The sequence below is a fragment of the Ips typographus genome, linkage group LG1 (assembly GCF_016097725.1).
Source record: "Ips typographus isolate SLU linkage group LG1, UJ_Ityp_2.0, whole genome shotgun sequence".
NCBI lineage: Eukaryota > Metazoa > Arthropoda > Insecta > Coleoptera > Curculionidae > Ips > Ips typographus.
This window is the reverse complement of record NC_138422.1, coordinates 26,967,468-26,993,291: the sequence shown is the minus strand read 5'-3', so window position 1 is coordinate 26,993,291 and position 25,824 is coordinate 26,967,468. Positions and strand designations below refer to the sequence as shown.

The window sequence follows — 25,824 nt, the reverse complement described above, 5'->3', positions numbered from 1 at the left end:
TGTTTTATTTATCATCATGTTCTCTACATAAATATATGTGATATTTACTCTACAGAACTGTACTTGCTACAATAATTATTATTTAATATTCTAAAATCAGCAAGGTTATGAAAAGTGTTATTTGACTAGTAGAGGAGTATACCTACAGTACTATAGTGGTTTTTTAACAAAAATATGGTCAAAATATAAAAAAGAAACAAGACAAAATTGTTTTTTGCGTTTTAAGATAAACGCTTCTCTTTTGTAACATTAATGGACAAGAGGTGAACCATTTTTATAGTTTTGTACATCTAACCATAAATTATTTTCAATTTTAATTTTTTCGATTTCTTAATTCAATAAGATACGATACCATTTTTGTTTGTGGCATGGTTGACACACATAATATTATCGTATATGACTGACATTTTATTATGGGTTACTATGATTTGCAAAATTCTCATACATTTAATTTAATCGAGATCGCTTGTCGATAATTTTCGGTTTTTCTTATAAATAGCATTAATCTGGGTTTTATCATTAGTTGTCATTCATTTTGACTTTTATGATTTGTAGTATGGTTAATTTGTCTAGTAAAAAATATACAGGGTGTTTGGATTTAGGGTGCTTTGACAGGACAACTAGTACCTACATGTATAGAGGCACCGCCTTCTTTACAAGAAAGCCTAGAATGTTACTTTTAATGGCGGCGTTATCGGATTTTTTTTTGTACACAAACCTATGGAGATGCAGTAGAAAATATGTTTTTTTTTATTTTTTCGTGTAGTTGATTAGAAGTTGTGAGTGAAAAATCAAAGAACGCTTCATTCCTGATCCAGATATGTATGGATATGGCTTTTTATATCCAATAAAGTCCAGCCAAAGCAAGTTTGGTTAGAACCCTTTGTCTTGGAAAGTACAACAAACTAATGTAAAAACTGCTCAATCAAAGAAAATTTGGAAATCCTTGAATCTAGGTAAGCAAAACTGGTAAATGGGTTTTATATTATTACCAAGACCTTTCTTTTAAAATGTAAATGTGCCAATAGAACTTCTAAAAGCTGTCCTGTTTCTTCAGAGTAAACCTTTGTTGCTCTCAAAATGCAGGCGGCCTCAAAATGTAACTCACATAAGTCACATACCAATGTATGTAAGAGGCAATAAGTTTACTGAATGAGAAAGCATATTGTACTTACCACTGAGTATTGTGTTGGAGTAAAATCATTCCACTTCAAAGCTTTCAACCACTGTTGGGTTCGAGCAGGGTCTTTTGGAAAGTAAAAGACTGACACTTTTGGGCCTTTCACTAAATTGCTTTTAGAAATTTGGCAAACAACCAGTGGACGGCATATTGTAGAGGCAATAGAATTTAAGTTAAAAAACCAACCACAAATTATAGAACAATGAAGGAACAATAACAATAGTGATAACACAATAAAATGAACACAAACTACACTTTCACTAGAACAATAAACATATAAACAACAATTACTTTGGCAAGTAATCCCAAGTCTTGACTTTAAACTTTAAAAATTAATTTAATCATCCAAAAACTCAATTTCCACAATACAAACAAATGCAAACTGTCAATCCCATATTTCGGCCATATTGGAATTTTTGGCATGCACCTTCTTGGCTTTCTTGTACAGAGGGCGGTGATAGAGGTCGATTTTTGAGAAAAGGTTTTTAAGATGATGAAGTGTTGTCATAGAAACAAGAAATAAATAAACATCACTTTTGACAGTTGACTTCAAAACCTGAGCCAAAGCCACCTTGAATAACAAAAAAAGTGAAATATATCAGTTATTTTTAAGATTAACTATAGACATACTTTGATTGTAGTCAACGGCATAAAATGGACTTTTTTATAATTATACCCGTCATTTCAATTTAAAATAACAAAGAAAGGTAATTTAAAAAAAATTAGAGCACATTAGCAAAAAAACAAGCACGCCACTGGAATCACAGCGAAAAAGTGCCTTAAGAATGTTTGTGTTTCAATTTGATATTTTAATAAACAAAAAAGTCGTGACCAGTTTTCGAAATGGGCGTAATTTGAAAAACGCCCTCTAGCGCCGCTAATTGACAAGATATCGAAATACTGAGACCTACTCTAGACCTAACCTAACCTAACCTAGCCGGGAAATGGGGTTTTCCTGTCAAAACACTCTAAATTCGGACACCCTGTACAACGTGTTCCTTAATGACATGTTAATATTTAAGTATACATTTGAAGAAAAAAAGTCATCATCACCATCATTTGAGCGTAAAGTAAAACGATTTTAATTGTTTGGGCGAAAACTGTGTGTCGGACGAAATACAACCTGTCTAAAAATGACAATACAACACTATAGTCGTTTATTTGCTACAAGAAACATATGGCAACACCGCTTCAATTGCGGTTTGACACTTTTGACAGATAGACGTTATTACGAGTTTTGAGAGTTTAAAGATTATGTACCGGATTGTTTCCAGATTTACCAATAAAACCAGCAAATATTCAGTTTCTTAAATTATTTCCGCCATCTTATTACCTTCACACAAAAAAGAAATAACGAAAACTGACAACAGATGGTAGTTTTTGTTACGAAGCGCAACCGACCATCATGCGCAGTAGGAACGCATGATGGTCGGTTGCGCTCATTTTGAAGCAGTTTTACGGTAATTTTGATATAAACAAGCACAAAAGCAGGCTTCAAGAGTTTTATCAAACCATTTATATGCATTTAAATAGCTCAGGTAATGGTTGATCACAACAAGCCAAAAAAAAACTTACCGCATTCTACCGACAACTGCAAACAGCGCCCCCATAAAACAATGTTCATTTTCTGGGTTTTAGCACTTTATAACCGGTTTAAATACACTTTTGCAAGTACACAGCACAAACTGTTACGTAAAAACTGCACGTTTTACTATAAATCACGATGAAAAATTGTGCGTGGCCGCAAACAAACGTCAAATGATTATTAACAATTGATGAACATCTGTCACCAGTGACAGCCTCGAGTCAAGGCCTTCTTGATGCATTATGTGAAGCTGGATCACTCCCAGTTCCGGGTTATAACTCTCTCTCTCACACACGTATGGCGCTATTCAAAAATGTGATAGAGACGATGTTATTGTTGATATTTGACAGACCGTAATTGTTGTACGTTGTTGCCAACATGTACCTCTAGCTCGATGCTGAAATAAATGCATTGTTTCCACATAATAAAAATGTTAATTTACATCATAGTTTGTGAAAAAATAAAAAAAATATGCGGAAAATGCTCCTCTCAAAAGTTATAGGGTTTTAAATATTTATTACTTTATTTTTTTTTATGAGTATTTTATTGTTTCACATTAATATTATAAAACATACATCCAAGGTGAAGTCATTATAGTTATGTATATTGTATGTGTGTGTCATATTAGTTTTTCTTACTTACATTTTCGAAACTATGGGAACACAAAGGATTCAATTTTATATCTAGTATATTATTGAAGATCTCAGGAAAGCTTTTAACACACTTGAATGTTTATTTGCCAGGATTCTCTACAATTAAATACAGGATGTCTGTATCTCCAAAAATAAGTCTAGATTGCTAAGTAGGTATATAAACTATATTTGAAAATTGCTTTATTCACACAGAGTGTTTAAAATACGTATTTTTTTCAATATATCTAGGAAGTACCTAGATGCTAGTGATAATCTAGAGAATACTTTTTCTTTGTTGTGCTCAAGTAGTTAGTACTTTTGTCCTAAACAACTGCAACCATTATTGCAAAAATTAAGAAGCTTTTTATTTTTATAAAATTTTCAAATATTTTAATAAATTGTTAAATTCCTATTTATGTAACCAGTTACGAAAAGATCGATTTTGTGTAACGAATGAATGTTTGTAGGGCGAGCGCAGCGAGGTCCTACAATTTGAATGAGTTACACAATAAGACATTTTCGAAACGTGTTGCATACATAATTTTTTCTAATTTTGACCAAAAAGCTGTGAAAATCATCTTTTAAAGTGATTTAACACAAATATTCACTTTCATAGCACCTTGTATAAACTGTGACAACGACATGTTATGATGGATGTCGCCCATATGTTTCTACGGAAATGCATAAAAACAGGGAGTGATGAAATGAACTTTTCATAACTAGTTACATAAAGTGATACTTTTCGTAACTAGTTACGAAAAGTAAAACGTTTTGTCATTCTAATCAGTTTTGAAAAGTGTCACTTTATATGCCAAAATTAGAAAAAAAAAATTAAATATAACATTTTTAGTTTTATTATTAAATTAATATTAAATGTGACATTGTACAATCGAGGCCAACTAGAGTTTTCACATTTTTCTGGTAGCGCGGCACCGTGACGCAAACCAACTTTACCGCCCGCCGTGCGGTAAAAAAAGCATTCTTTCAGCAAACATCGGAACGCTAATTGCACTAGAAGGCGCCTTGAAACCAGCAAATGAAATAATCACGGACGGAAAAACATTTCTCCGACGCTATTCGAACGGTACGGTCGCTTTTCGGGACGCGTCGAACTTTTCGCCTTTGGCCGTATAATAATTTTGGTTTTCCGTGCGATTCAAAAATGTTTGTTTACCGCCACATTTGATGATCTCAGGTGGAGTTCCATTTCAGGCAAGTAAATTGCTGACCTTTCGTTTTCTAACACGCTTGGTAAAAATAGTTGATTGAATTAGTCGGCCATGAAACTTTTGTTTGCTATAAATCCAAGTCGGTAAAACTCATTTTTAAATTTAACCCACTTGAAATGCTTCAATTTATAAATACGAAACGCATTAAATTAGGTAACATCTGATCGGTACCAGTTGGATGTTACGGAAAACCTGCTGGTGGAATTTATCAGTAATTGTGCTGAAAAAACTATTAAAACAAACCGATGTGGATCATTAAGTTTTAAATGCAACATTCTTGACATAAACGAACTAGAAATAAAACTTTATCATCTGAAACAATACTGTTACTAAAAACTTGTAATAGTTATACAGGGTGTCGCTTTTAATAAGAAAAATTGCATCTTACAGCATTTTTAAAATATGTGATTTTTTCTTGCTAAATATTTAGTTACATGTTGATTTTGACTGTATGAACGTATGAAAAAAATTAAAAAATTCAATTGACGATAGATATATAATATCATTGCATTTGATTTTTTCGAGATATCTAAGATGAAAGTGCAATTTTTGTAAAAACGCCCGTCATAAAAAAGACCGAAAACCAAATGGAACATTGTTTTGGGACACTCTAAAGGACAGAAAATGCTCTTTCAAATGCCGCAAAAACGAAGTTTCTACGATTAGCCGTTTTCGAGATATTTCATTTCTTTCAAAGCAAACTTTGGACTACTCCCAACCCTTTATTTGAAGAGATAGAAAAAAAAGTTAAATAGGGAAATTCTTCGCAGAGAAAAGGGGATTACTTTTAGTAGATTTTTACTATACCTTTCCATTTAAATTTTCATAGTTTGTGGACATTTTTCGAATTAGTGGTATCGAAACGCCCCCTGAACGCTGAATATTATTTCCAGCATTTTTAAAAACAAAAATTCGTAGCCATAATATGTATAGTTTTCGAAAAACTGGGACACCCTGTACAATATCCTATTTTTTCATTCTGCTATTAAGTAATGTTTTTTATATTTTAAAGTATAAAAATGGAGTGTTTGAATTGAAACAATGACTTTTTTTGTAAAATGTTATTTTTCAACATGCTGTATAATTATTTGTAAACATTTTTCCAAACACTGTTTAAATACTTGATTTGAAAAATATTAACAACCAAGTAACAATTTTTTTTTAATGATTATTGTTATTCTATTATAGATGTGAGTATGGTGTTCTAATAATACGCAAGGTTCTACCTATTTCCGGTATAACCGGAAGCGCCGCCATTTTGGAAACGTTAGACTTCTTTTATTTCTGTATAGTTTCGCTTGTGGCTTCTATTTAATCTTAACTGATGTGTTTAGGTTACAGTTAGCCAAAACCATATGTTTCTTGTTCACAACAAGGCGCCCTTTTGTTTCTGGTCATCCCCAGGACTTAATTCTTAATATTTATACATGCAACAAATCATAAAACAGTAAATGGACTATCCAAACGCAACAATACACAACTTTAAAAAACCACTTAAGTCATAGTTTTTTGTCAATTTTTAGGCATCATTTAAATCCAGTTCAATTTAGTATAGTTTCGAATCAGTAGAAATAAGTTGAAAAATTAACAAACATTATGACAAATTCATGGTTCTCGTTTGAAAGTTGCAGCATACAACAAACAGGTGCGTACTATTGTCATTACAATGTTATACTCGCCTAATTCGTGACAATGCTACTAATTTTGTTCTGTTAAGACACTCCTAATTTCTCCATCTAGAAATTTTTCCGCCATTACTTCAAATCTATTAGTGTTACTACCACGATGACAACAAACTTAATAAGCTTTTATGATGCTGCACAAAATATCAAACAATCTCCCGTGTAACAAATCCGAGGTTAATATACATCGTGCCACAATGCACGTACTTGACCTAAAAATTATAAAAAGTGCACAGGTGATAAACTTAGTGAAACAAACCTCTATTTTCAGTTCATTCAGGTTTTTCGTGTTTGTTTGCTACGTTTACAACGTGCTAATATTAACTACATACATCCTCTCTGGTAAATTTCCCCACTAGATGTTTGCTCGACTTATCTAACTGAAACAATATTTTGTTTTGATAATCCTGATATTCTAATAATAATCTACAAGACTATATAGAAACTGATAGATAGCAATGAATCGATTAAAAGTACTTGAGATAATTGGCGTTTAATTTTAGACTTTGCGGATTAATTGACGAGTATTGTTTTTTATTAGGTATGCAAAGTCCATGGTCCTATAGATTCTTTTTTCTCTGTCTATTTTAATTTTGTAACTTAACAGACAATTAAATTTTTATTAGAACGTGATGTCTAGCATATGGAAAAGTAAAACCGTGGGCCATAAAATGGGGTTAATGTTGCTTTACTGTTTATAGTTTTGCATAATTTTGACGGTATGAACCAGTACACTGATCAAACACGATTTGTTTTTAGATGAAATATTTTAAACAGATATTTGCACTAATTTGTTTTGATTTTCACTGCACCAAAAATCTGTCAGAAAACATAAATAGATTACATTATTATATGAGTAATTATTGATTAAATAGGTACTTAACTTTGTTAATACCAATAAGTGGTATTACTGATACTGATTACTATCGAAACTTTTAGGTAAGTTGTATTTAAAATTTAAAACCTGAGATTAGCAATTGATTTAATAAATAATTAAATTAATCAGAAAAAATTGTTGAGATGCGATAGAAAGTTCAAAAAATTTCAAATATGGGGTTGTTACCTTAAAAACTAACAGATATTAAGAAAAAGCTTTTACCTACGACCTCAGTGTAAATAGCTAATTACGCGTAGTTTTCCGATACGTAATGACCCTCTTTACGCACAGTTGTAAAAAAAGCGCACAGTTTTGAACATTACACACACGAAAATCTGATTTTGTTTCCATTTCTTGCTTTATCAGAGTATATTAGATGGAGAACATCAAGTAATGCATTGTTCGTACATATTCTAGTTTTAAGTAACTACCACTTTGTCTAGAATATTATCTGCAATAGCAAACACATCAAGTAATATTACTGAAAGTACGGTTTTTAATACTAATAATGCATAATTCAACTGAGGTGTATAATTTATTAAAGTAATATAAGTAAAGCAAGATACGCTTTTCTTCTTAATAAATGTAATGTCACCATAAATAATGATTTTAAGAACACTAATAAATAACCTGACATGGTGAATTTTTTTTATTACGTTATTATTTTTGCTTTAGTGGCATAATACCTATGATCAGTACAAATATGATGTTAATACGTTGAAAACATACTTTTTTTATGAAAAATTACTCTGAATTATATGAATGGCAAAAACAGGACTTTCCATTTGGTCGTAGGTAAAGTAAAGAACGTCACACGTGCTCTAAGGCATTTTACACACTTAAATTGCTTCTTACAGCACTAGTTACGTAATATACTGTAATTCTTAGTTTTTTTGTGATACATTTTGCACACCAATAGGTTGCTAACAAAATTATATTACTTTGCCGGACTAGTAACGTAATGAATCATTTCCCCGACTGAAACCGACTAGCTAATAGAGCATATTACGATATAGTATGAAATAAATACAATTTTTTATTTAATTTAATGCCAGCCAGTTATCGGTTTGTTTATTTTTTGATATGGTATTTGCTAGAAACATGTTGAGGACACAATAATTTACGACACCTTTATCTATTTAAGTTTTCTTATTAAATACTTAATAAAACAATTTAAGAGAATTTTAGAGCAAGTAGTGCAGTGTAAAACAAATTTCTTAATTTATTTGGGTGTGCCTTATATTTTGCAATTTAGCTACGTATTGTAAGTTTTTTTTTATTTTCAGTTAGGTTAGGTTAGGTTAGGTTAGGTTAGGTTAGGTTAGGTTAGGATGATATGCTACAAAAAATTAAAAGAAAAGCTGAAAAACGAATTTGGACATACTGTATGTACGTAGTTCCCATCAACTCAACAGGATCTGCACAGTTGCAGATAGTTTTATTAAAAGTATGAACCTTCTGATTCACTGGTTGTTATAAGCTTATTTAAATTTCAATATATTTGACCTTAGTTTTAATTGTCATTCATTGATCCGTGCTTGCACCAGCTGTTTATAAAATATAGTAGTAGATGCTATAAATATAGGTATATTCTTAATTGGGTTTGTTACATTTTTACGCTCTTATCTACTTAGTTAGTGGTACTAAATAAATCCATATAAGTCAATGATTAGTTCGTAGAAAAACCAAACCAAACACACTATCCCAGCTGGTAACTCATCGTTCTGGTGACATTGATTCACTAATCGGTTACATCAGCAGCCTAAACAAACCATTCGTCAGAATTGTGTCACCGTTTAGCGGTCAGCACACCGTAAAAAATCATTTTAATTCGAGATTACCCAATCGTGGCCGATTATAACTTTTGCATAGTCCGGCTATGTTTACTTCCTAAGCACAGCGGCCTCGACCTCCTTCCACAAGTTTTCCCCCGAAGCATTTCACTACTATCTACCAGGTCGTAGTAGGTAGATTAATGCCGTTGTTTACAGTACGTTTTCAAGAAAACGAAGATTATGATGTAATCTTAGCAGATAGCGTTTCTCTGGGTGTATCGTTTATTACGTTTTTAGTTACAGAGTATGACCAATACGAGCGAAATGTCCCCGGACGCCCCAAGCCAACTCACCTGCAGAATTCCGGATAGTCCGAGGAGGAAGAGTGCGAGTGACGAGGGTGAAGTGTGCGGCGGTAAATTTGGCGGACTTAGTGATGTGTTCAGTGAAAAAGACAATGATATTAGCAGAACTATTCGGAAATTGAACGAGGAAACTCGGGAAAATTGCGTTTTAAAGAAGGAAATCGAAGAGTTTCAACCAGCAATCAGGTGGCCGGATCTTGCCGCGCAATTGTTTATTCACTTAGGATGTCTCTATGGGTTATTTTTGTGTCTATGGTCTGCCAAATTGCCCACCACTCTATTTGGTGAGTAAGTCTATTTTGATACAATAATCAAGAATATATTTGAAACGTTTTGAAACGAATTGGATTAAAGTCACATTCAGTGCGAGAAGAAGAGTACTATGTCACCTAATACAGTTAGAAATAGGGATTTAAAGGTCAAAGTGAGATGCAAAAAATAAATTTCTATACTCTATACCAACTTCTTTCATACCCTGCAAGATGAGATTCTTTCCCACAGAGCATTAAAAGTATACGTTTATCTACAACAGTGCAGTAAGTATACATTACCGCACTTGTATGCGTGCATAGGTAATTTTGATTTGTCAAGGTATTAATTAAATTAATGTGAAAGTATATTATGCATTTTAATAGCCTTTTTCAGCGATACAATATTTTTTCATTATTGCAAGTACATTTCTTCTGTAACCTAAAATATGAAATAATTCATCAACTTTAAATTTTAACTCGATTTTATACCGATTTTTCTTTTTAAAATGATTTTAGTGATTTAACACACGCTGAGATAAAGTTTTGACAAAATTTACTAATCTAGTAAGCTGTAAGTGACATTTAGCAAAGTTAAACATTATGTTAGTGTGTTACTCATATGGGTATTAGTGGGGTTTTCTGGAATCATTTGATAAGACATTAAAATTATCTGTTTTCGAGACCAGACTTTACTTAGTGCAACTGATTAGGCCGATAAACGTAAAAATACCAATTTTTTCAGTACTATACGACTCTATCGCCTCATATCATGTTTATTAAGCGTAAAAACCCCGTCGAGCGACCCCATTTCCACTCGGCATATTCCATTCTATGACGTCATACCAATATAATATTCCATTTCCACTCGAGTCACAGGAATTTCAACACTTTATGACTTCCAATTACGATTTTCCGTTTAAAAATAACCCAATTTAGCTTGGTGTTTATGTTTATCACCATTTTTTATTAAATTATTATTTATTACAGCTTTAAAGTAAATTCACATTTAATTGTCAACTGCTTGGTCAACTGTAACATTGCAAAATCCTGAGACTAAAAATGTATAATTTTGTAATAATTAAGTTTTAAAAATTTTTTCGTAGAAGAAGTTTTTTTACCATTTATGAAAGTTTAACGAATTTATTATTTATTTAAGTTTAAGAAATGGTACATATCTGGTATATTAGAGTAAACAACTTTTGAACAGTTTTGAATATACAAACCTTTTTGCAGCATTCCTCACCGTAGTGGCTTCAGGATTTGGAATTACAGCAGGAGCACATAGATTATGGTCGCACAGAGCATACAAAGCCAAATGGCCTCTCAGACTACTGCTGGTATTCCTCTTTACAATTTCAGGACAGGTAAGCTCAATCAAAAAAAAAAAAACACATAAATTATAGGTAAAAATATCAGAATAATAAATCCAAAATGGTCGTAAAGATAACGTATTAATCTATGCAAATTCTATATAGTCTTTTTTATGACTCGGTAAAACACGCAACCGGGCTAAAATATATTTAAAAACCCTTTTGGGGGTGATAAGATCAAATTACACCCTTGAATTCGACAAATATTGTGATGGCGTTAGTTCTTGGAATACATTTTGTTTTCTTTTAGTTTTTATGTAAATAACTAGTTGCTGGAATAATGATGCATTTCCATTAATGGAATATTAGAACTGTGCTACGTGACTTTAAAAAAAAACGCATATTATTCAATTTAGATGCTTTTGGTACATGAATTTAAATGTTTGTATTAACAAAACCACAATATTTTATGTTCCTAATTAAAGCTAAACATTATAATAATAATACATTGTGATTCAATATTTTTAGCAAATTCTACTTTATTGGTGTTTGTTTAAGAAAAATAAAAGCATTCTAGTAAATGTATAATTTGTATAAAGTTCTCTAATTAATTCAGAATTGAAAGTGAGAAAATTGTAACGTTTGTGAAGTAAAAATAAAAAAAAGTTTGCGATAAGCGTATAAAATTCTCATTTACTAATCACCTAATCAGTACAAACTATTAAATAAACAAAATTCATAACATTTTATTGGTGACCTTTGATTTTTTGACTTGAAACTTTCACGAATATTGAGGTTGAATGTAAACGAGTGAAATACGTATAATTATGCTAATTTGGTTGCGACATAGTTTATTTGTAAATGTTTAAATTCAGCTAATCGTTGTAGTGATATTAACCTTAACTGTATAGACTGATAAAACAATTATTTTTAACACACCACTGGTAAGCAAACCCAAATTAAGCAAAAATCTATGTTCAAATTCTCTAATTTAATATTTACTTTCCTTACGTTAATAAGTACTTTTCACCAAAAGTTTGGATTTAACTTTGACTAGTTAATTTGTGATAATTGATTTGTTTTACCGATTATGTCCAGTCTGATTTCCAGACTGGTGATCGTCTCATAAATTATTTTCAATATGTACAATTAGGCGATAATGGATCAACCTTTCTTAAATATTTGATAATGAACATTGTATGCAGACTACAGAAATTTGTATTTTGGTAACATTTTATTATGTTTTTTAAACAAAAAACAAAAAAAAATAAACTGAGATTTTTTGACAAATGACCAAGAAAACATAGCTTTTACTTATAAAACTATTTAAGTGCTGGTTTACAATCTGTTGAATTTATTCATACAGTATGTAGTATTAATAAATAAATAAGCTGACAGAAGCAGTAAAGACAAATATTTTAATTTCTTGTGTCTGGTGACAATTTATTAACAATAACCAAGCAAGTTCTACTTAAAATAAACTAGTACTAGAAAGACACTCTTTAATACCATCAATCAAATCCTGTAACTTGCTTTGATAGACAGTTTCGTCTAAACTAACCGCTGAAATTTCAACTTGAAACTGTTGAGATTGTTTAATAAAACTCGAGTAACTGTCCACAAACGTTAAGTTCAGGTTCTCTATTTCAGTTTTCAGCAAGAAAGCGCATATGAGTTCATCACAAGACTTTACTTGATCTCCCAGCGCTATAATGTCACTATCAGTGGAATTTAGTTCAGATTTGAACTCGCTGAGCAACTGAATGCCTTTATTGTATAAAGTGTCCACTTGTCCTAAGATTTCTCTGTCGTACTCGATAAGTTGTTGATTGGATGATTCGAGACATGATGATAAGTCCTGATCTGAAAAAAAGATTCGACTAAAACCAAGTTTACAGAAGAGTACATATAAAGGAAAAATCAAAGTGAATTAGAGTGATATGATGTCAATTCAACTTTTCAAAAATAGTGGAACAATAAGTATCACAGAACTACTACAATGATGTTTTGTGGCTAGTTATTATCAGGCCTTTGTTAACATCATCATAATTTACTTTGATTTTTCCTATAGCTAGATTTTATGTGTTAAAATACCGTTCGTTAAGGCATCAGGTATGAGACTTGTAATAGCACTTTCGTACACCATATTTTGCTTTAACATGGCAGCAGACAGATCTACTTTAACTTGACCGAATGTATAGGAGAGACTCAGTACTGTGTCGGCATAGTTGGTAAGGTATACTGCTTGGAACGATCTCATTTGTAACGTAAGATTGTACCAGGTAGATTGCAGCTCATCTGAGGTTATTTTCAATGGCTAAAAATAAAGAATATTAGCAAAACTTGTAAATTTTTGCAGGGACTAAGAAAAGCCCTGATGATGCAATAAATTATGAACGTCCAATGCATGAAATTCCGGTCTTATCAGAGATTCTGAAAACCAAAATCAAAACCTATTTCTTATGATTTAAATTGCTGAAAATGGATCCAATTACTGTGAACTTACTTAAAGACATACCGACTAAGAAACCAAATTTTGCTGTAAAAAAAGGTTAGACTTTTTTTGATGTTGAGAACTCTTTTACTACTGCTAACAAACTGAAAAATCATCTGAATTAGGCTTTCACCAACCGGCTAAATTCTTTTCTTGATTCAAAAAGAAGCTAAATGATGTACTGAATCAGCTAAGTGCTTTCTGTTTCTTCGATTGGTAGGTTGCTGTATTTTTACTGTGTTGACAAAGAATTAAGCAAATCAACCAAAGCAAAGTCAATTCTGCTTTTACTAAAATTTTTAGTTTCAATTGTGCTTTAAAAAAGTATAAAACTATTCCAAAAAGCAGTTTTCAGCTGGCTGCTTTTTCTTGACCAATCACATGTATGACATGACAGATATAGCAATAAACCGATATGAAATCTATAAAACAACGGCGTTTCAAGACAAGAAAAAAACATTGTTTCAAGACAATATTTTAGTGACTTGGTGAATTTTTGATTAAAACGACACATTTTTGCCAGGAACAAAATATCAGTATATTCCTGTTCTGAGATAAGTGGACTTTTTTTGTAATTATATTATCTAGAGGATTTTACAGTAATATTTCAACTGAAAAATCGAGAAATGCAATTTACTTACCCCACAGTAGGCCAAAGAGGCACAACTCAAAATTAACAAACACGATCTCAACATCTTAATCGTCACCGTTGTAATAAAGAGACAAAATTTCAGAAACATGTGAATATTTATTTTTTCAAGTGTTAGATAAAGCGACAATGCAAAAAATAAAATAGTGATTAAAATCTCAGTTCAGTGACGTGTTTATTATTGTGATATCAAGAAAGTTAAAATTTGTAATCAATCGAGTACTCCAGGTATTTGTTAATGTCTATTTTAAATAATTAGTAAGACATACGAGTACTCAATATTGTACGAAAAATACCCAGTTTTAGACATTAATTTTGAAAAAATAAAAGTGCTAGTTTTTTCTAATAGGTTTTTTGTCACATTAAGTCAGTAAAACTATATTATGAATTATAATAATACAAATATTAGATGTTGTAAAGTAAGGTTATTTATTACAAATTTACACATTCAGCTGCTCTATCCATCAACTGGTCCAGATTTGCGGTGTATGCATCACTTATGTTGGTATTACTGATTTCATACCATATTTGTTGTAGCTTTATTTCTTCTGATGTAAGGCTATAAGTGACGTTACTATCAAATTGAGACAAAGCTTTGTCCAGTTCTTCAGCACAATCTGTGTCTTTACAGGAGTTGATAGTTTCAGACAGTTCATTTACTTCACTAACTGCCTGATCGTAAATCGTAGCAATACTAGTTAAGATAACTTTTACTTCTAAAACTACATCGTCTATATTATCCAAAATAGCATCAGTGTAATTGCTGAAATCATTCATTACAGATTGAATACACTGAAACGTGGCATCATCTGGAAAAACATAGAATTAAAAGTTTTCCCAAGCTACTGTTCTAGAACTTACCAACAGATGTAACATTATTTAAATAATCATTTAGAATGTTTAAAAGCGTGGTAGAGTAATCCGTTAGTTGACTGGTAAGGTTAGCTTTTGTTGATTCTGCTTGTTGTAAAGCATCAAACCAACCCTGAGACTTTGTGAAAATAAATTCCCATCGAGCTAATCCTACTTCTTGAGCCATTGCTGCCACTTTTTGTTGAACATCTTCTGGTGTTACAGTTAAAGCCTGCCATTGCAAAATAAGTGACTACTACAATTGACATAAAAAGAATTATACATACCGCCATTAAAGCGAAGCTTAAAAAACATGGAGTCAAAATTACGTGTTTCCACGACATTGTTTCAAGTTTTTGTTTTGAGGAAAGTGCAGTGTTTTGTGGTCGAGAAAACGCTTATATACTACGTTTGATTGCATGGGTATTTTTGAGTACTTAATTTAATCATCCATTAATTCAATAAATGTCAATACTATCGAAACCAATAGATTGTTATCACATAGACAAAGTTTTTAATAGTAATTTGTTTTGAAGTATTTACCTTGCAAATAAATATGCGTTTATTTGATGATTAATGAAATTTCTAAAAGCTCTTCACACCATACTATCTACCAATGATATTACATTATGAGGTCCAAATACACTTACCTTTCTTAATTTTTTATTACCAGAAAAAACCAGGACAAATTAAAAGTATCAAAGCCATGAGGGACAGAATTTTAAAACAAATAGCTTTTACTACGTACCATGATTTAAAGTTTAAACGTGATTATTTAACAATTTAATCACTTATTCCACATTGTGAGTAGTATTTCGTGATTCACATTGATATCATTAGTGTTATTTCTCAAATTTGACAGTCAGATAAACTATTATTTTAATTGCTTTCGAAAAATTACATTTATGGGAAGCAAAAACTTTATAAGATTTTTACTAGAATTACGACCAGTGAATATAGATAACAATTGCTTTACTTGTAACAAAAAAAAACTTCTTCTATGAAAAAGATGATATTACTAATCGTAATTGCATAGATACAAAAAGTTCTGACAACAGTGATTTGTAATGAAAACTACTAAAGTATTTCAACACAAACCATTTTTGTAAAGAAAATTTTTATTTGCACTCATTAAATTAAATTTCCTGATGACTAATTGGTATTTCATCACCTTGTACAACAATAATTAAGGATGATACTTAACCAATATTTAGGCCTGTCTATGTCGTCTGATTAGAAATATACAGTTTTGAAAATTGTGAATAGTAAGGAAGATGACAAATTAAAAATATTATAAAGTATAACATTTGCTGCCTGTCACCCAGGGACATCTTAATAAATAGCTATTTATGTAACTAGTTACGAAAAGATCGATTTTCTACTACAATTTGAATGAGTTACACAATAAGACATTTTCGAAACGTGTTGCATACATAATTTTTTCTAATTTTGACCAAAAAGCTGTGCAAACCATCTTTTAAAGTGATTTAACACAAATATTCACTTGCATAGCACCTTGTATAAACTGTGACAGCGACATGTTATGATGGATGTCGCCCATATGTTTCTACGGAAATGCATAAAAACAGGGAGTGATGAAATGAACTTTTCATAACTAGTTACATAAAGCGATACTTTTCGTAACTAGTTACGAAAAGTAAAACGTTTTGTCACTCTAATCAGTTTTGAAAAGTGTCACTTTATATGCCAAAATTAGAAAAAATAAGTATTGATACATTGAAAATAATTTGTGACAATGCTCAGATACAAGGTGATACAATTTAAAGACATTAAAACATGTTTTTAGATTGTAGACCCACCGAACATATAGGTTTATGTTTCAATACTTTTGAAATCAGTCATAAAAGTCTTCAAACACCTATTAATAACTTAACTTAATCTGTATACGTCGAAAAAAAGAAAAACAACATCAATTTTGCAAGACTGTTCTAGGTACTATTACATAAAGAGGGCTGACCTTTTGCATAACAATTGGTATTTATAAAAAATCATAAATATTCTTAAACCAATTTGGTTGAGGAAGGAAAACAAATGACGCTACCGACATTTTGTTTATTTCTTTATTATTTTATATTAAGCACCTAATAATACCACTTTTTATTTTTTTTTGTGTTGTATTCAAGTAACTTTATTTTCAAAAAAATACGCAATACACCGTTCGGAAACATTTTGTGTATATTAAGTGTAGTCCATAGTAGTAGTAGGAAGTTTACAAGCTTAAGCAGTCAGCAGCCTTTTGCTTCAACTGATCTATTTCCTCGCTGTATGCATTATCCAAGCTATAGTCAGTTATCTTATTTTCTAGTTCATCTTGATTTGTCCTCATTGCTTCCAAAGTACTATCTAAGTTACTTTCCCATAAATTGATAGCCTCGTACAGTTCTTCAGCACACTCTGAATCATTGCAGGCGTTAATACTCTCAGATAATGCTTCTAAGTCATTAGCTCCAGTGTCAAACGTTTGAAAATAATCATTTAAAGAAATTTTAATTTCTTGTAAAAAAGTGTCTATATTGTTCAAAATGGCTTCATTGTATTCATTGAACTCACTCATAACAGAATTCACACATTCATACGCTTCCTCATCTAGAAAATAGTGGAATTAAAAATTTACCAAATTAATAACAACAAGCTCCGGTGGTACCAAGAGATGTAATATTGATAAAGTCGTCAAAACTATTGGAGTAGCTTACAAATTCATTGGAAAGATTACTTTTCACTAATTCCGCCTCTTGTAAAATAGTAAGCCAATAAATTGGAATCCATACAGTATATTCCAATCTAGCTATTTTTAAAAGATCAGCCTCGGTTGCCAATTTTTCTTGAACTTCTTCTGGTGTTACAGTTGAAGTCTGTAATTTCAGAATAAATAGTGTTAAATGCCAACTATTTTCTACAAAAACCAAACTTATACGTACCGCCACGAAAGCCACGCCTAAAATACATGGAATCAAAATCACGTGTTTCCACGACATTATTTCACAAATTGTTTGAAAAAGTGTCTCATTTTGTGATTGGCAAAATGCTTATATACCACCTTCAATTGCATGGGTTTTTGTGAGTACTTAAGTTCTTTATTCAATAAGTGGCAATATTCTCGACACTAATATTTGTTATCACTTAGACCAACTTTTTTACTTGTTTTGAGGTACTTCATTTGTCATACACGTGAGTTTACTCAAAATTCTTGGATAACCATAAGCACAACCTCTGTGGTTTCAGTGTAATACTACTGCTGGTATTGTCACTGTCTGTTTTCAGTCAGATACTGTAGCAACTAATATAATTTCAAGTGCTTTTGTAATGCAATTAATGATTGTCAACAAATGGCTGGTGATTAAACAAGTTTCAAAAATATATAAGAACAAGGTTTTTTGATTATTATCTCTATTTGCTATTCCATCCTTCTTAATACAAAACACTTATGGTATAGATAATAGTTGGGCAATTCAAGTAGAAATAATTTCGATAACTTTGATTCAAATGTTTTTTACTGCTTAAAAAATGATTTATCTGTAATTAGTTAATCATTTGTTAGAATTAACTTTTATATAACAATACGCAAAGTTTGAGAAAAATAAAATCTGTTCTTTTCGAGATATTTCTAATATTCCAGATTGGAAAACAAAACCAGTCAATGTGTGATTTTTTTGCGATATTTCGCTATTTTTCGAGACATTTTTCCAGTTAATCTTTTCTATAGCTAGGATAGATCCTTCTTGGATAATCGATTTTGTACACAAAAAAAACGTTTTTTTATGCGAAACGAAACAGCTTTTGTCACTTTAATGTCGGAAACTTCCACACTTAAAAATCTTAAACTGCAATAACAAACACCTATACAAGGAAATCAGCTCAAGGTAGAAATAATCTTCTGAGAGGTGTTATCTTTTGTATTTAATAAACTCAAAGCGCATAAAGTGGTATTGTATTGATCAATAGTTGATAACATGATGACTATCAAACCTATAATTTTAATTTTTAGTGTTGCCTTCGTTGCGGTAAGTGTAATATATTAAATAGTTTTACAAAAAAAATTGAAAACTTTGGATCATGCAGGGGTTAGCTGTGACTCCAGCAGAACTTCGGCAACAGTGGACTGATCTGGCAAAGAATTAGAAAATATCGCAACTGCAATATCGATTAAGAAATGCATCTGTTTTATATCAGTTAGAAGCACTTAATGCTAATATGACAACAATTATCGATAATGGACACCATTCTATTTATGTCGAATTAACAAATGATTTGTCCAATATGGCTACAATTGGTAATTATTTTAAATCAACTTTTTCTTGAATTTGTCACGTATTTCCTCTAATTTTAGGTACTGACGTATTGAAGTGCATAGACTCAGTCATTAGAGAGTTATTTGAGTTTGAAGACCAACTGATGAATAATCTAGATGACCTGTTGACAACTATAAAAAGTTATATTACACAAATATACGAGGTGTATGATAATGCGTCTGAAAAATTAATGGAAATTGATTCGGATATAAAAAAATGCAATGAAACAGCTTGCTCTACCGAGTTGGCTGAAACTCTGACACATCTAAATAATGAGGTTACAGTTAACTACTATACAATTAATCAAAATATTGCAGAAGTAGTGAATGTGAAGTTGTATAAAGAGGTTTATGCTACAGAGTTACAAATTGCAAAAGCAAAAATCAATGAATGTGTGTAATTATAAAAGAGCACATTCAAATTGTAATTTTGTATTAATAAGTACTAGCTAAAATAATTGCTTTAGTGTGTTATTTATTTCAATAACAATAAATTTGTGTTATTTTGAAGCTTTTGTTTATTATGACTATTTCGGGTGTTCCTTATAAATACGGCTCTCTTTAAATAATAAACTCTTGTTTACCACATAAGTGTTATTTACGTTTATTTATTATTTTTACGTTTTTTAAGTGTTTATGGGAGAAAGTGGGAACGGTAACTTACCAAAAGCAGATTCCAGAGAAAATAAAGTTCGAATTGTTAAAAAAAGGCAATAAATGACACTCCTCAGTTGGACTGTCATAGTCACGTGATGGCTGTCCAGGTTAAAGTTATTGACAAATTTAAGAAAAGGACAGTTAGTTTGGTATTATTTAATAATATTTCGACTTTAACCGGAAAATATGGCAACATCACGATTTTTTTTTGATATTCTCTCTGTCTGACTTCCTTTTTTATTACTTTCTTGCTGCCAAGATGCCAGAAAGAAACCGAGTGAAATGAAAAAGGCAGCAAAATTGAGAAATGAAAAGAAGATGGTAAGGGAGAGGAATAGTAACGATAATGCGGGTTTGAAAAGATAACAAAAATAGGAGAGAAAAATTGAAGAGGACAAAATCTGCGAAAGGCAAAGAAAGAGAAAGAGAGATTTTGCGACAATAGATAGAAAGAATGGATAATAACAAATAACGTGAAAAAGACTAGGAATGTGACAGAAAGAGCGAGTGAGAGGCAGGGAGTTCTTATATCCCTTAGACATTAATAAAGTAGTATAAAATTTACATTTAAGTAGGTAAATTAACATTTTGAACTAAAAAATCAACAAAGTCCGTGTTAAACTACCTGATATACTGTAGTTGAATTTATTGACTATTTTGACAGTCAATAAGTTTAAACAGTTTAAAATTGGTGTAGTTAGACAACCTTTAAATTCAATTAAAATGGCTAAAAATGACAGTTGGGATGTTATTTGAACTTATCGAGCCCAAACAGGTCAGAAATAACATTAAACTCATAATTTCAAACAATTGAGTTAAAAAGTGACCATCATACTCAGGCAAATTATGAAAACCTGGTTTGCAATATTACTATAATAATTACAGTCTGTGGCAACCTGTAATTTTAAATCTCCTTACATTTCTCTGAATCAAACAAACAACACCTCAACAAAAATTCAGGTCTGTAATTTTCAAATAATTAATAACGTTGCGATACGTGCATTGTCAACAACGTGGCGTTTGTTTGTAATTCCGTAAGGGGGCGTGTGTAAATAATAAATATTTACCGCCATTAGGGATTCAATAGAGCAAGGCCGGAATCATGTTTGGCATAGTCGGATAGAAAAATGCTGGCTCGGACGTTAAACTTCGTGGAAAATGCGATTAGGATCGATTTCCAGACATGTAAACATACCGGTCACCGCAAGTGAGGGGGAGCGGAAAAATGACGCTTTTTAGTTGAGTGCTCACCTAATTGCCGATGCTCGTAATGGATTATGTCTGAAATAATTTTCTAGACTGTCGTTTTAATTTCCTGTTTAAGTAGGTCAGCAACAATTGCAATTTAATTAAAAACATTACTATCAGGAAAAATGTGAGGCTAAAATAAATAATAAATTTATTGTTTGGCACTTTTTAAGTATTTTTTATTTGTAATTACAGAGACACGTCTACATTTGGGCATTAGACCATCGAGTTCATCACAAATACAGTGAAACTGATGCTGATCCACACAATGCAAAACGTGGCTTCTTTTTCTCTCACGTGGGTTGGCTGATCCTCACCCCCCACCCTTTAGTGGTGCAAAAACGCAAAATGGTGGACATGTCTGATTTGGAGAGCGACCCCATTGTCATGTGGCAGAAAAAGTACTTATTACCCTACAAAACTTTGTTTTATTAATTAGTGTTTTTACAGACTCTACCCAATTTGGTTTCTTCTAATTGCCGTGCTATTGCCAGTATCCATTCCTGTTTATTTTTGGAACGAAACCATCTGGAACTCGTTCTGGATTAACTTCAACTCCAGATTCTGCATCACTTTGAATATAGCTTTCTTTGTTAACAGTGTGGCGCATATGTGGGGCCAAAAACCTTACGACAAGTCAGTAGCCCAAAATATTCTTCAACTTTTTAACTTAAGAAAAATCTTTTTAGGTACATTAGTCCGGTGGAAAACCTGGCAGTTTCCATTGCAGCTTTGGGAGAAGGTTGGCACAACTTTCACCACGTTTTCCCTTGGGACTATAAAACGGGAGAATTGGGTACAAATTTACCAAAAAAAAACAACTTTATTCTTAAAAAATAAACTATTACAGGAAACAGCTGGAATCCATCAACTAGTTTCATAAACTTTTTCGCTAAACTGGGATGGGCTTACGATTTGAAAAGCGTATCAAGAGAAATGATAGCTAGAAGAGCCAAACGTAGCGGAGACGGAAGCCATATTTGGGGATACGGAGATGCGGATATTGAACCTGAAGATTTACAGGAGTTGGAGAAGATGAAGACGGAGAAAAGTAGTTAAACTATAAGTTTAAACAACACACTTGCTTAAGTCAGTTTTTTGGTAGTTTTTATTGGCATTCCTCGTTAAACCAATTAAGATACAGTGTTGTAGTGATCGATTCTCAATGCAGTTAATGTTTATTTGATAATTTTTGTATTTTTAGTAAACTGATGTTTACTGCCAACCGGTGGTTGGTTAGTTATTTTGTTAATTTTATGTGAATTTTGTTACCAGTATAATCATTATAGTATTAATTTATTAGTAATATTTGGACTTTTTTTATTCCTAAAGCTGTGTTTTATTGTAACTCTACAGGATTGTAGTTTTTTGGATCTGGACAATGTTTACTTCAGATTATTATCAGAATAAATCTTGCTTAACATACAACCTAAAACGTTTTCTTGATTTTAGGCCGTGATATAATATTTTCCGAATTATCTAATTTAAATAATCTAATCAAGTCAAAAATTTCCTTTTTTATGTTAAAAATTGCTCATTTTTCTTCTTATGGAAATGTGCAAACTAAAAGTTTTAGCTTTACTCATAAAATTTTATTAAAGTCTATTATTTTTCTATTGCCAAGTTTATTGAGAAAATAATTTGCATTCTGCTCTATCAAATGTCTGACAAACAAATGTCAAATAAAAATTAATGCTATTTTCACTTCAACTTAAATTACAAAACGTCATTATCTGCGTTAGTTGTGTTTATGAATATGATTTTTCTCTCAAATTCTGTCAAAATAACCTTCTATTGGGCTGACAGATTGCTGAACTATCAACAGCTTTTGAAGCAAGTTTTGATTCTACATGTTACAAAAATAATGTAGTACAACTTAAGCTAAGTTTATGGATGAATGTGACAGATCATGTGCAAAACTTTTACTTACTTTTCTAACAGAAAGTTGTTAGAAAAAATAAAATAATAAATTACAAGTTAGCTATTTATTAAGTAATATTTACCATTATAACAAAAGTAATTAAGAGTTAGCAAATATTTACTACGTATGACAAGCTATTTCTTAATAGTTTATGACAATTTGAAATTAAATAGCTTAAAAATGGTTAGCTAACTGTATTTCTAACATTTAATGTACATAACATAATTTTTTTATTGTAAATCCATGCCTAAAGTGCTGGAGCCTCTGTAGACGATGATGTAGCCTCTGTAGACGATGATGTAGCAGCTGTAGTTGATGTATCAATTGAAGCAGTACCAGGAGAATTGACGGCTTAAAAAATAGTAATATAAAAAAATAAACAATTTCATACACTTACCTGGAGTAGTACTGGATATTGGTTGTACAACTGGTTGATTTTCAGTATTTTCCTCCATTTTGTCAGGTTCATCTGTTTAAAAATCTTTAAAAAAAATCATATTTTTTAGAGATATGAGTACCTGTACATGAATCATCTTCTTCACTCTCATCACAGTAGTTCAAAATGTCGCAAGAAATGTTATCAAGAATATCTCCCAGCTAAAATTTGATATTCACACGTTGTTTCTGATTTTATTAGCGCACGACTTACCAAACCGAACCCTAAAGGTGCACTTTCTGCTGTAGGTAGCACATTGTGAATAAACACAAAAAATACAATCACAACTGTTGGACTCATGTTGACACTTGTGAATGTTTTAGCTTCACATTCTCATTTAAATAAGTTTCTTGAAGAAAACATTTCAAGGTTTCAGAACAGAGTTGTATTATTGTTTTTGCATTTTCCGAAAACTGCCTCTCAACTTAAAGCAGTTTAATTTCTGGAGCTACAGTCTGGATAACGACTTAATATTAATCATTAAAAATTGTTAAGTTAATTACTTGGTTATAAATTTGTATAATCTGATAGATCAACACCATACTCCGGCTCTTGTTTAAATTTACTGATGTTGAGGTACTTAAAAAAGTTATGGTTATTTAAGTTCTTTTATATGAATTGAAATAAATGCACAAGCATGAACTAACTAAACGCAGAATACGCATTTAGCATTTAACGGATATTATATCTTTTGCAATGCAATGTTTTTATATGAAGAGTAAATAAACTATAGTTGAATTCAAAGAAAATTTAAATGACGTCACAAATCCCAATGTACCAATATAAAGTTGATTTAGCAAATACAAGGCTCATAAATCTAAAGAAAGTATAATCAAATTGGGAACTAAAATTAAATAAAAATGAGAAATTTGCCTAATTGGTTAACTATTTTAGTAAAATCAGACTAAAACAAAATTGCTTCAAACTAACAGATCACAAAATTGTTGGAATAACAACATTTTCCAATTTTCAACTTTTTTTGAGGAAAAAACACAAAATGCAAAAATGCTTATAGAAACTGTATTATTTTATTTTATGATTTGTTAATATTACTTCCATTTTTTTTAAGCAAAACATTCAACAAAACAACTAAAAACTAATCAGTCACAAACACAGCCCCTTCGTTCACTGATAGTCAGTTAAAACTGACGGGGTCTACATTCGCAGGCTATGACAACTTTCACATTATCATCAACCCAGTTTTCCGCTAAAGTTTCTGGCATAAAAGTCTCAATTTCCTGTTCTTCTGACATAAGTTCAGAATCGCGTTTTCTCAACACTCTCACCCTGTAACGTTTCGGTTGACAACGTTGATACATTCCGCACGAGTTTTTTTTGCACACCCCTGTTTGTACGTATCTGAAATATGTGTGAAAATGTGAGTGTATTCAATAAAGTGACATTAATAATTTACCTTGGGTAAAAATCGTTTCCTAAATCCATTAATCTGTTAGTCATTTCGCATTGACATGGAAGATCAGAGATTGGCTCGACAACATTTTTCTTCTCTTTCCTCATTTTGCTCTAAAACCACTTTAACTGTCTTGCATTGCTCTTAAAATGGTTTCAATGTAAAACTTACATATTTGTCAAGAAGAAGGCTCAATTGGAAAGCAAGTGATTTAGAGGCTTTATAGCACTCATCCATGTTCTGATTTTTGTATTTTTCAGAACATCGCACAGATTGAAAAAGTCGTTCATCAGATTCATCCAGTAATTTCTTTCCATCTGTTAATTGTATTGAGGTAATTATTCTAATTTTAATTAGACATACGATGGCTATAATAAGGTGGGATACCTGAAAAACAATAGTAATTAACAATACAAAGCGTTTCACTTTAAAAAAGTATTAAAACTACTCTTGTACTTTTAGTACAAGAGATATGTTCTATGACATCAAATTAGCAATTTTTTAACAATTTTAATCACCGTCCATTATTTTATGTTTTTGCCAAAAGGAAGAATTTTCGATTTTAGGGAGAAAATAGTTTGAAAGCTCTCAAAAATATGGTCTACCATTTAAAAAAATAGAAAATTTCGAACTTGAAGTGCTGTAGTACTAAAAGTATGAAAAAGCAGTAAAAATACTTATCTATACTTACTCTGAATGTAACCACCATTCCACTTTTTGGAAAACCACTCACACTTAACGAATTGCAGCTAAAATACTAATTATTACTGGCAAAAATCTAAAAGGGTTTACGTTATCGGACCCTAAAAATTAATGCGAACGGTCCTCAAATCACAATCCTTTTTATAGAAACCTTGTCCCGAAAGGCGTCACTTTTTTCCTAAAATTACTTACAAGCCGTTATTGTACGAATAGGATCGGATTTCCTTTAGAAATCACAATATGTTTTTCTCCTATGTTT

The 25,824-nt window shown here is 31.4% G+C and overlaps 7 protein-coding genes and 1 long non-coding RNA gene across 13 annotated transcripts; 3 read left to right on the top strand and 5 right to left on the bottom strand.

Moving 5' to 3' along the window:
* Positions 1 to 7: 7 nt before the first annotated feature.
* LOC145740235 (uncharacterized) lies at positions 8 to 2,482 on the top strand. The gene is made up of 2 exons (XR_014181375.1): positions 8 to 1,256; positions 1,301 to 2,482. It is a non-coding gene; the product is annotated as an uncharacterized LOC145740235 (long non-coding RNA).
* Positions 2,483 to 4,444: 1,962 nt separating this feature from the next.
* Positions 4,445 to 22,401, top strand: LOC145740211 (acyl-CoA Delta-9 desaturase-like). Of its 5 annotated transcripts, none has more exons than XM_081995604.1 (7): positions 4,445 to 4,609; positions 9,264 to 9,609; positions 10,810 to 10,940; positions 21,291 to 21,496; positions 21,546 to 21,731; positions 21,785 to 21,891; positions 21,946 to 22,401. In XM_081995604.1, the coding sequence occupies exons 1-7, from the start codon at positions 4,583 to 4,585 to the stop codon at positions 22,152 to 22,154; spliced, it is 1,212 nt and encodes a 403-aa protein (XP_081851730.1). In that variant the 5' UTR covers positions 4,445 to 4,582; the 3' UTR covers positions 22,155 to 22,401. The 5 variants fall into 5 exon arrangements, with proteins under 5 accessions (XP_081851730.1, XP_081851729.1, XP_081851728.1 ...); XM_081995603.1 differs by having other exon boundaries at positions 9,258 to 9,609; XM_081995602.1 differs by lacking the exon at positions 4,445 to 4,609 and adding an exon at positions 9,047 to 9,205.
* Positions 12,291 to 14,429, bottom strand: LOC145740219 (uncharacterized). The gene is made up of 3 exons (XM_081995619.1): positions 14,022 to 14,429; positions 12,981 to 13,203; positions 12,291 to 12,749 (listed from the first exon to the last, which is right to left on the bottom strand). Exons 1-3 carry the CDS (start codon positions 14,118 to 14,120, stop codon positions 12,358 to 12,360), a joined length of 714 nt encoding a protein of 237 aa, XP_081851745.1. The 5' UTR covers positions 14,121 to 14,429; the 3' UTR covers positions 12,291 to 12,357.
* On the bottom strand, positions 14,435 to 15,328 carry LOC145740220 (uncharacterized). The gene is made up of 3 exons (XM_081995620.1): positions 15,169 to 15,328; positions 14,891 to 15,113; positions 14,435 to 14,838 (listed from the first exon to the last, which is right to left on the bottom strand). The coding sequence occupies exons 1-3, from the start codon at positions 15,223 to 15,225 to the stop codon at positions 14,462 to 14,464; spliced, it is 657 nt and encodes a 218-aa protein (XP_081851746.1). The 5' UTR covers positions 15,226 to 15,328; the 3' UTR covers positions 14,435 to 14,461.
* On the bottom strand, positions 16,949 to 18,131 carry LOC145740221 (uncharacterized). Its single transcript, XM_081995621.1, has 3 exons — positions 17,821 to 18,131; positions 17,547 to 17,754; positions 16,949 to 17,488 (listed from the first exon to the last, which is right to left on the bottom strand). The coding sequence occupies exons 1-3, from the start codon at positions 17,875 to 17,877 to the stop codon at positions 17,112 to 17,114; spliced, it is 642 nt and encodes a 213-aa protein (XP_081851747.1). The 5' UTR covers positions 17,878 to 18,131; the 3' UTR covers positions 16,949 to 17,111.
* LOC145740229 (uncharacterized) lies at positions 18,743 to 19,700 on the top strand. The gene is made up of 3 exons (XM_081995630.1): positions 18,743 to 18,903; positions 18,962 to 19,172; positions 19,230 to 19,700. The coding sequence occupies exons 2-3, from the start codon at positions 19,094 to 19,096 to the stop codon at positions 19,589 to 19,591; spliced, it is 441 nt and encodes a 146-aa protein (XP_081851756.1). The 5' UTR covers positions 18,743 to 18,903; positions 18,962 to 19,093; the 3' UTR covers positions 19,592 to 19,700.
* Positions 22,402 to 23,065: 664 nt separating the features above from the next.
* LOC145740232 (uncharacterized) lies at positions 23,066 to 23,820 on the bottom strand. Of its 2 annotated transcripts, none has more exons than XM_081995634.1 (4): positions 23,666 to 23,820; positions 23,535 to 23,613; positions 23,414 to 23,485; positions 23,066 to 23,367 (listed from the first exon to the last, which is right to left on the bottom strand). In XM_081995634.1, the coding sequence occupies exons 1-4, from the start codon at positions 23,750 to 23,752 to the stop codon at positions 23,264 to 23,266; spliced, it is 342 nt and encodes a 113-aa protein (XP_081851760.1). In that variant the 5' UTR covers positions 23,753 to 23,820; the 3' UTR covers positions 23,066 to 23,263. The 2 variants fall into 2 exon arrangements, with proteins under 2 accessions (XP_081851760.1, XP_081851761.1); XM_081995635.1 differs by having other exon boundaries at positions 23,066 to 23,322.
* A 638-nt stretch (positions 23,821 to 24,458) lies between these two features.
* On the bottom strand, positions 24,459 to 25,729 carry LOC145740225 (prothoracicotropic hormone-like). The gene is made up of 4 exons (XM_081995626.1): positions 25,555 to 25,729; positions 25,035 to 25,250; positions 24,867 to 24,976; positions 24,459 to 24,811 (listed from the first exon to the last, which is right to left on the bottom strand). The coding sequence occupies exons 1-4, from the start codon at positions 25,570 to 25,572 to the stop codon at positions 24,592 to 24,594; spliced, it is 564 nt and encodes a 187-aa protein (XP_081851752.1). The 5' UTR covers positions 25,573 to 25,729; the 3' UTR covers positions 24,459 to 24,591.
* Positions 25,730 to 25,824: the final 95 nt, after the last annotated feature.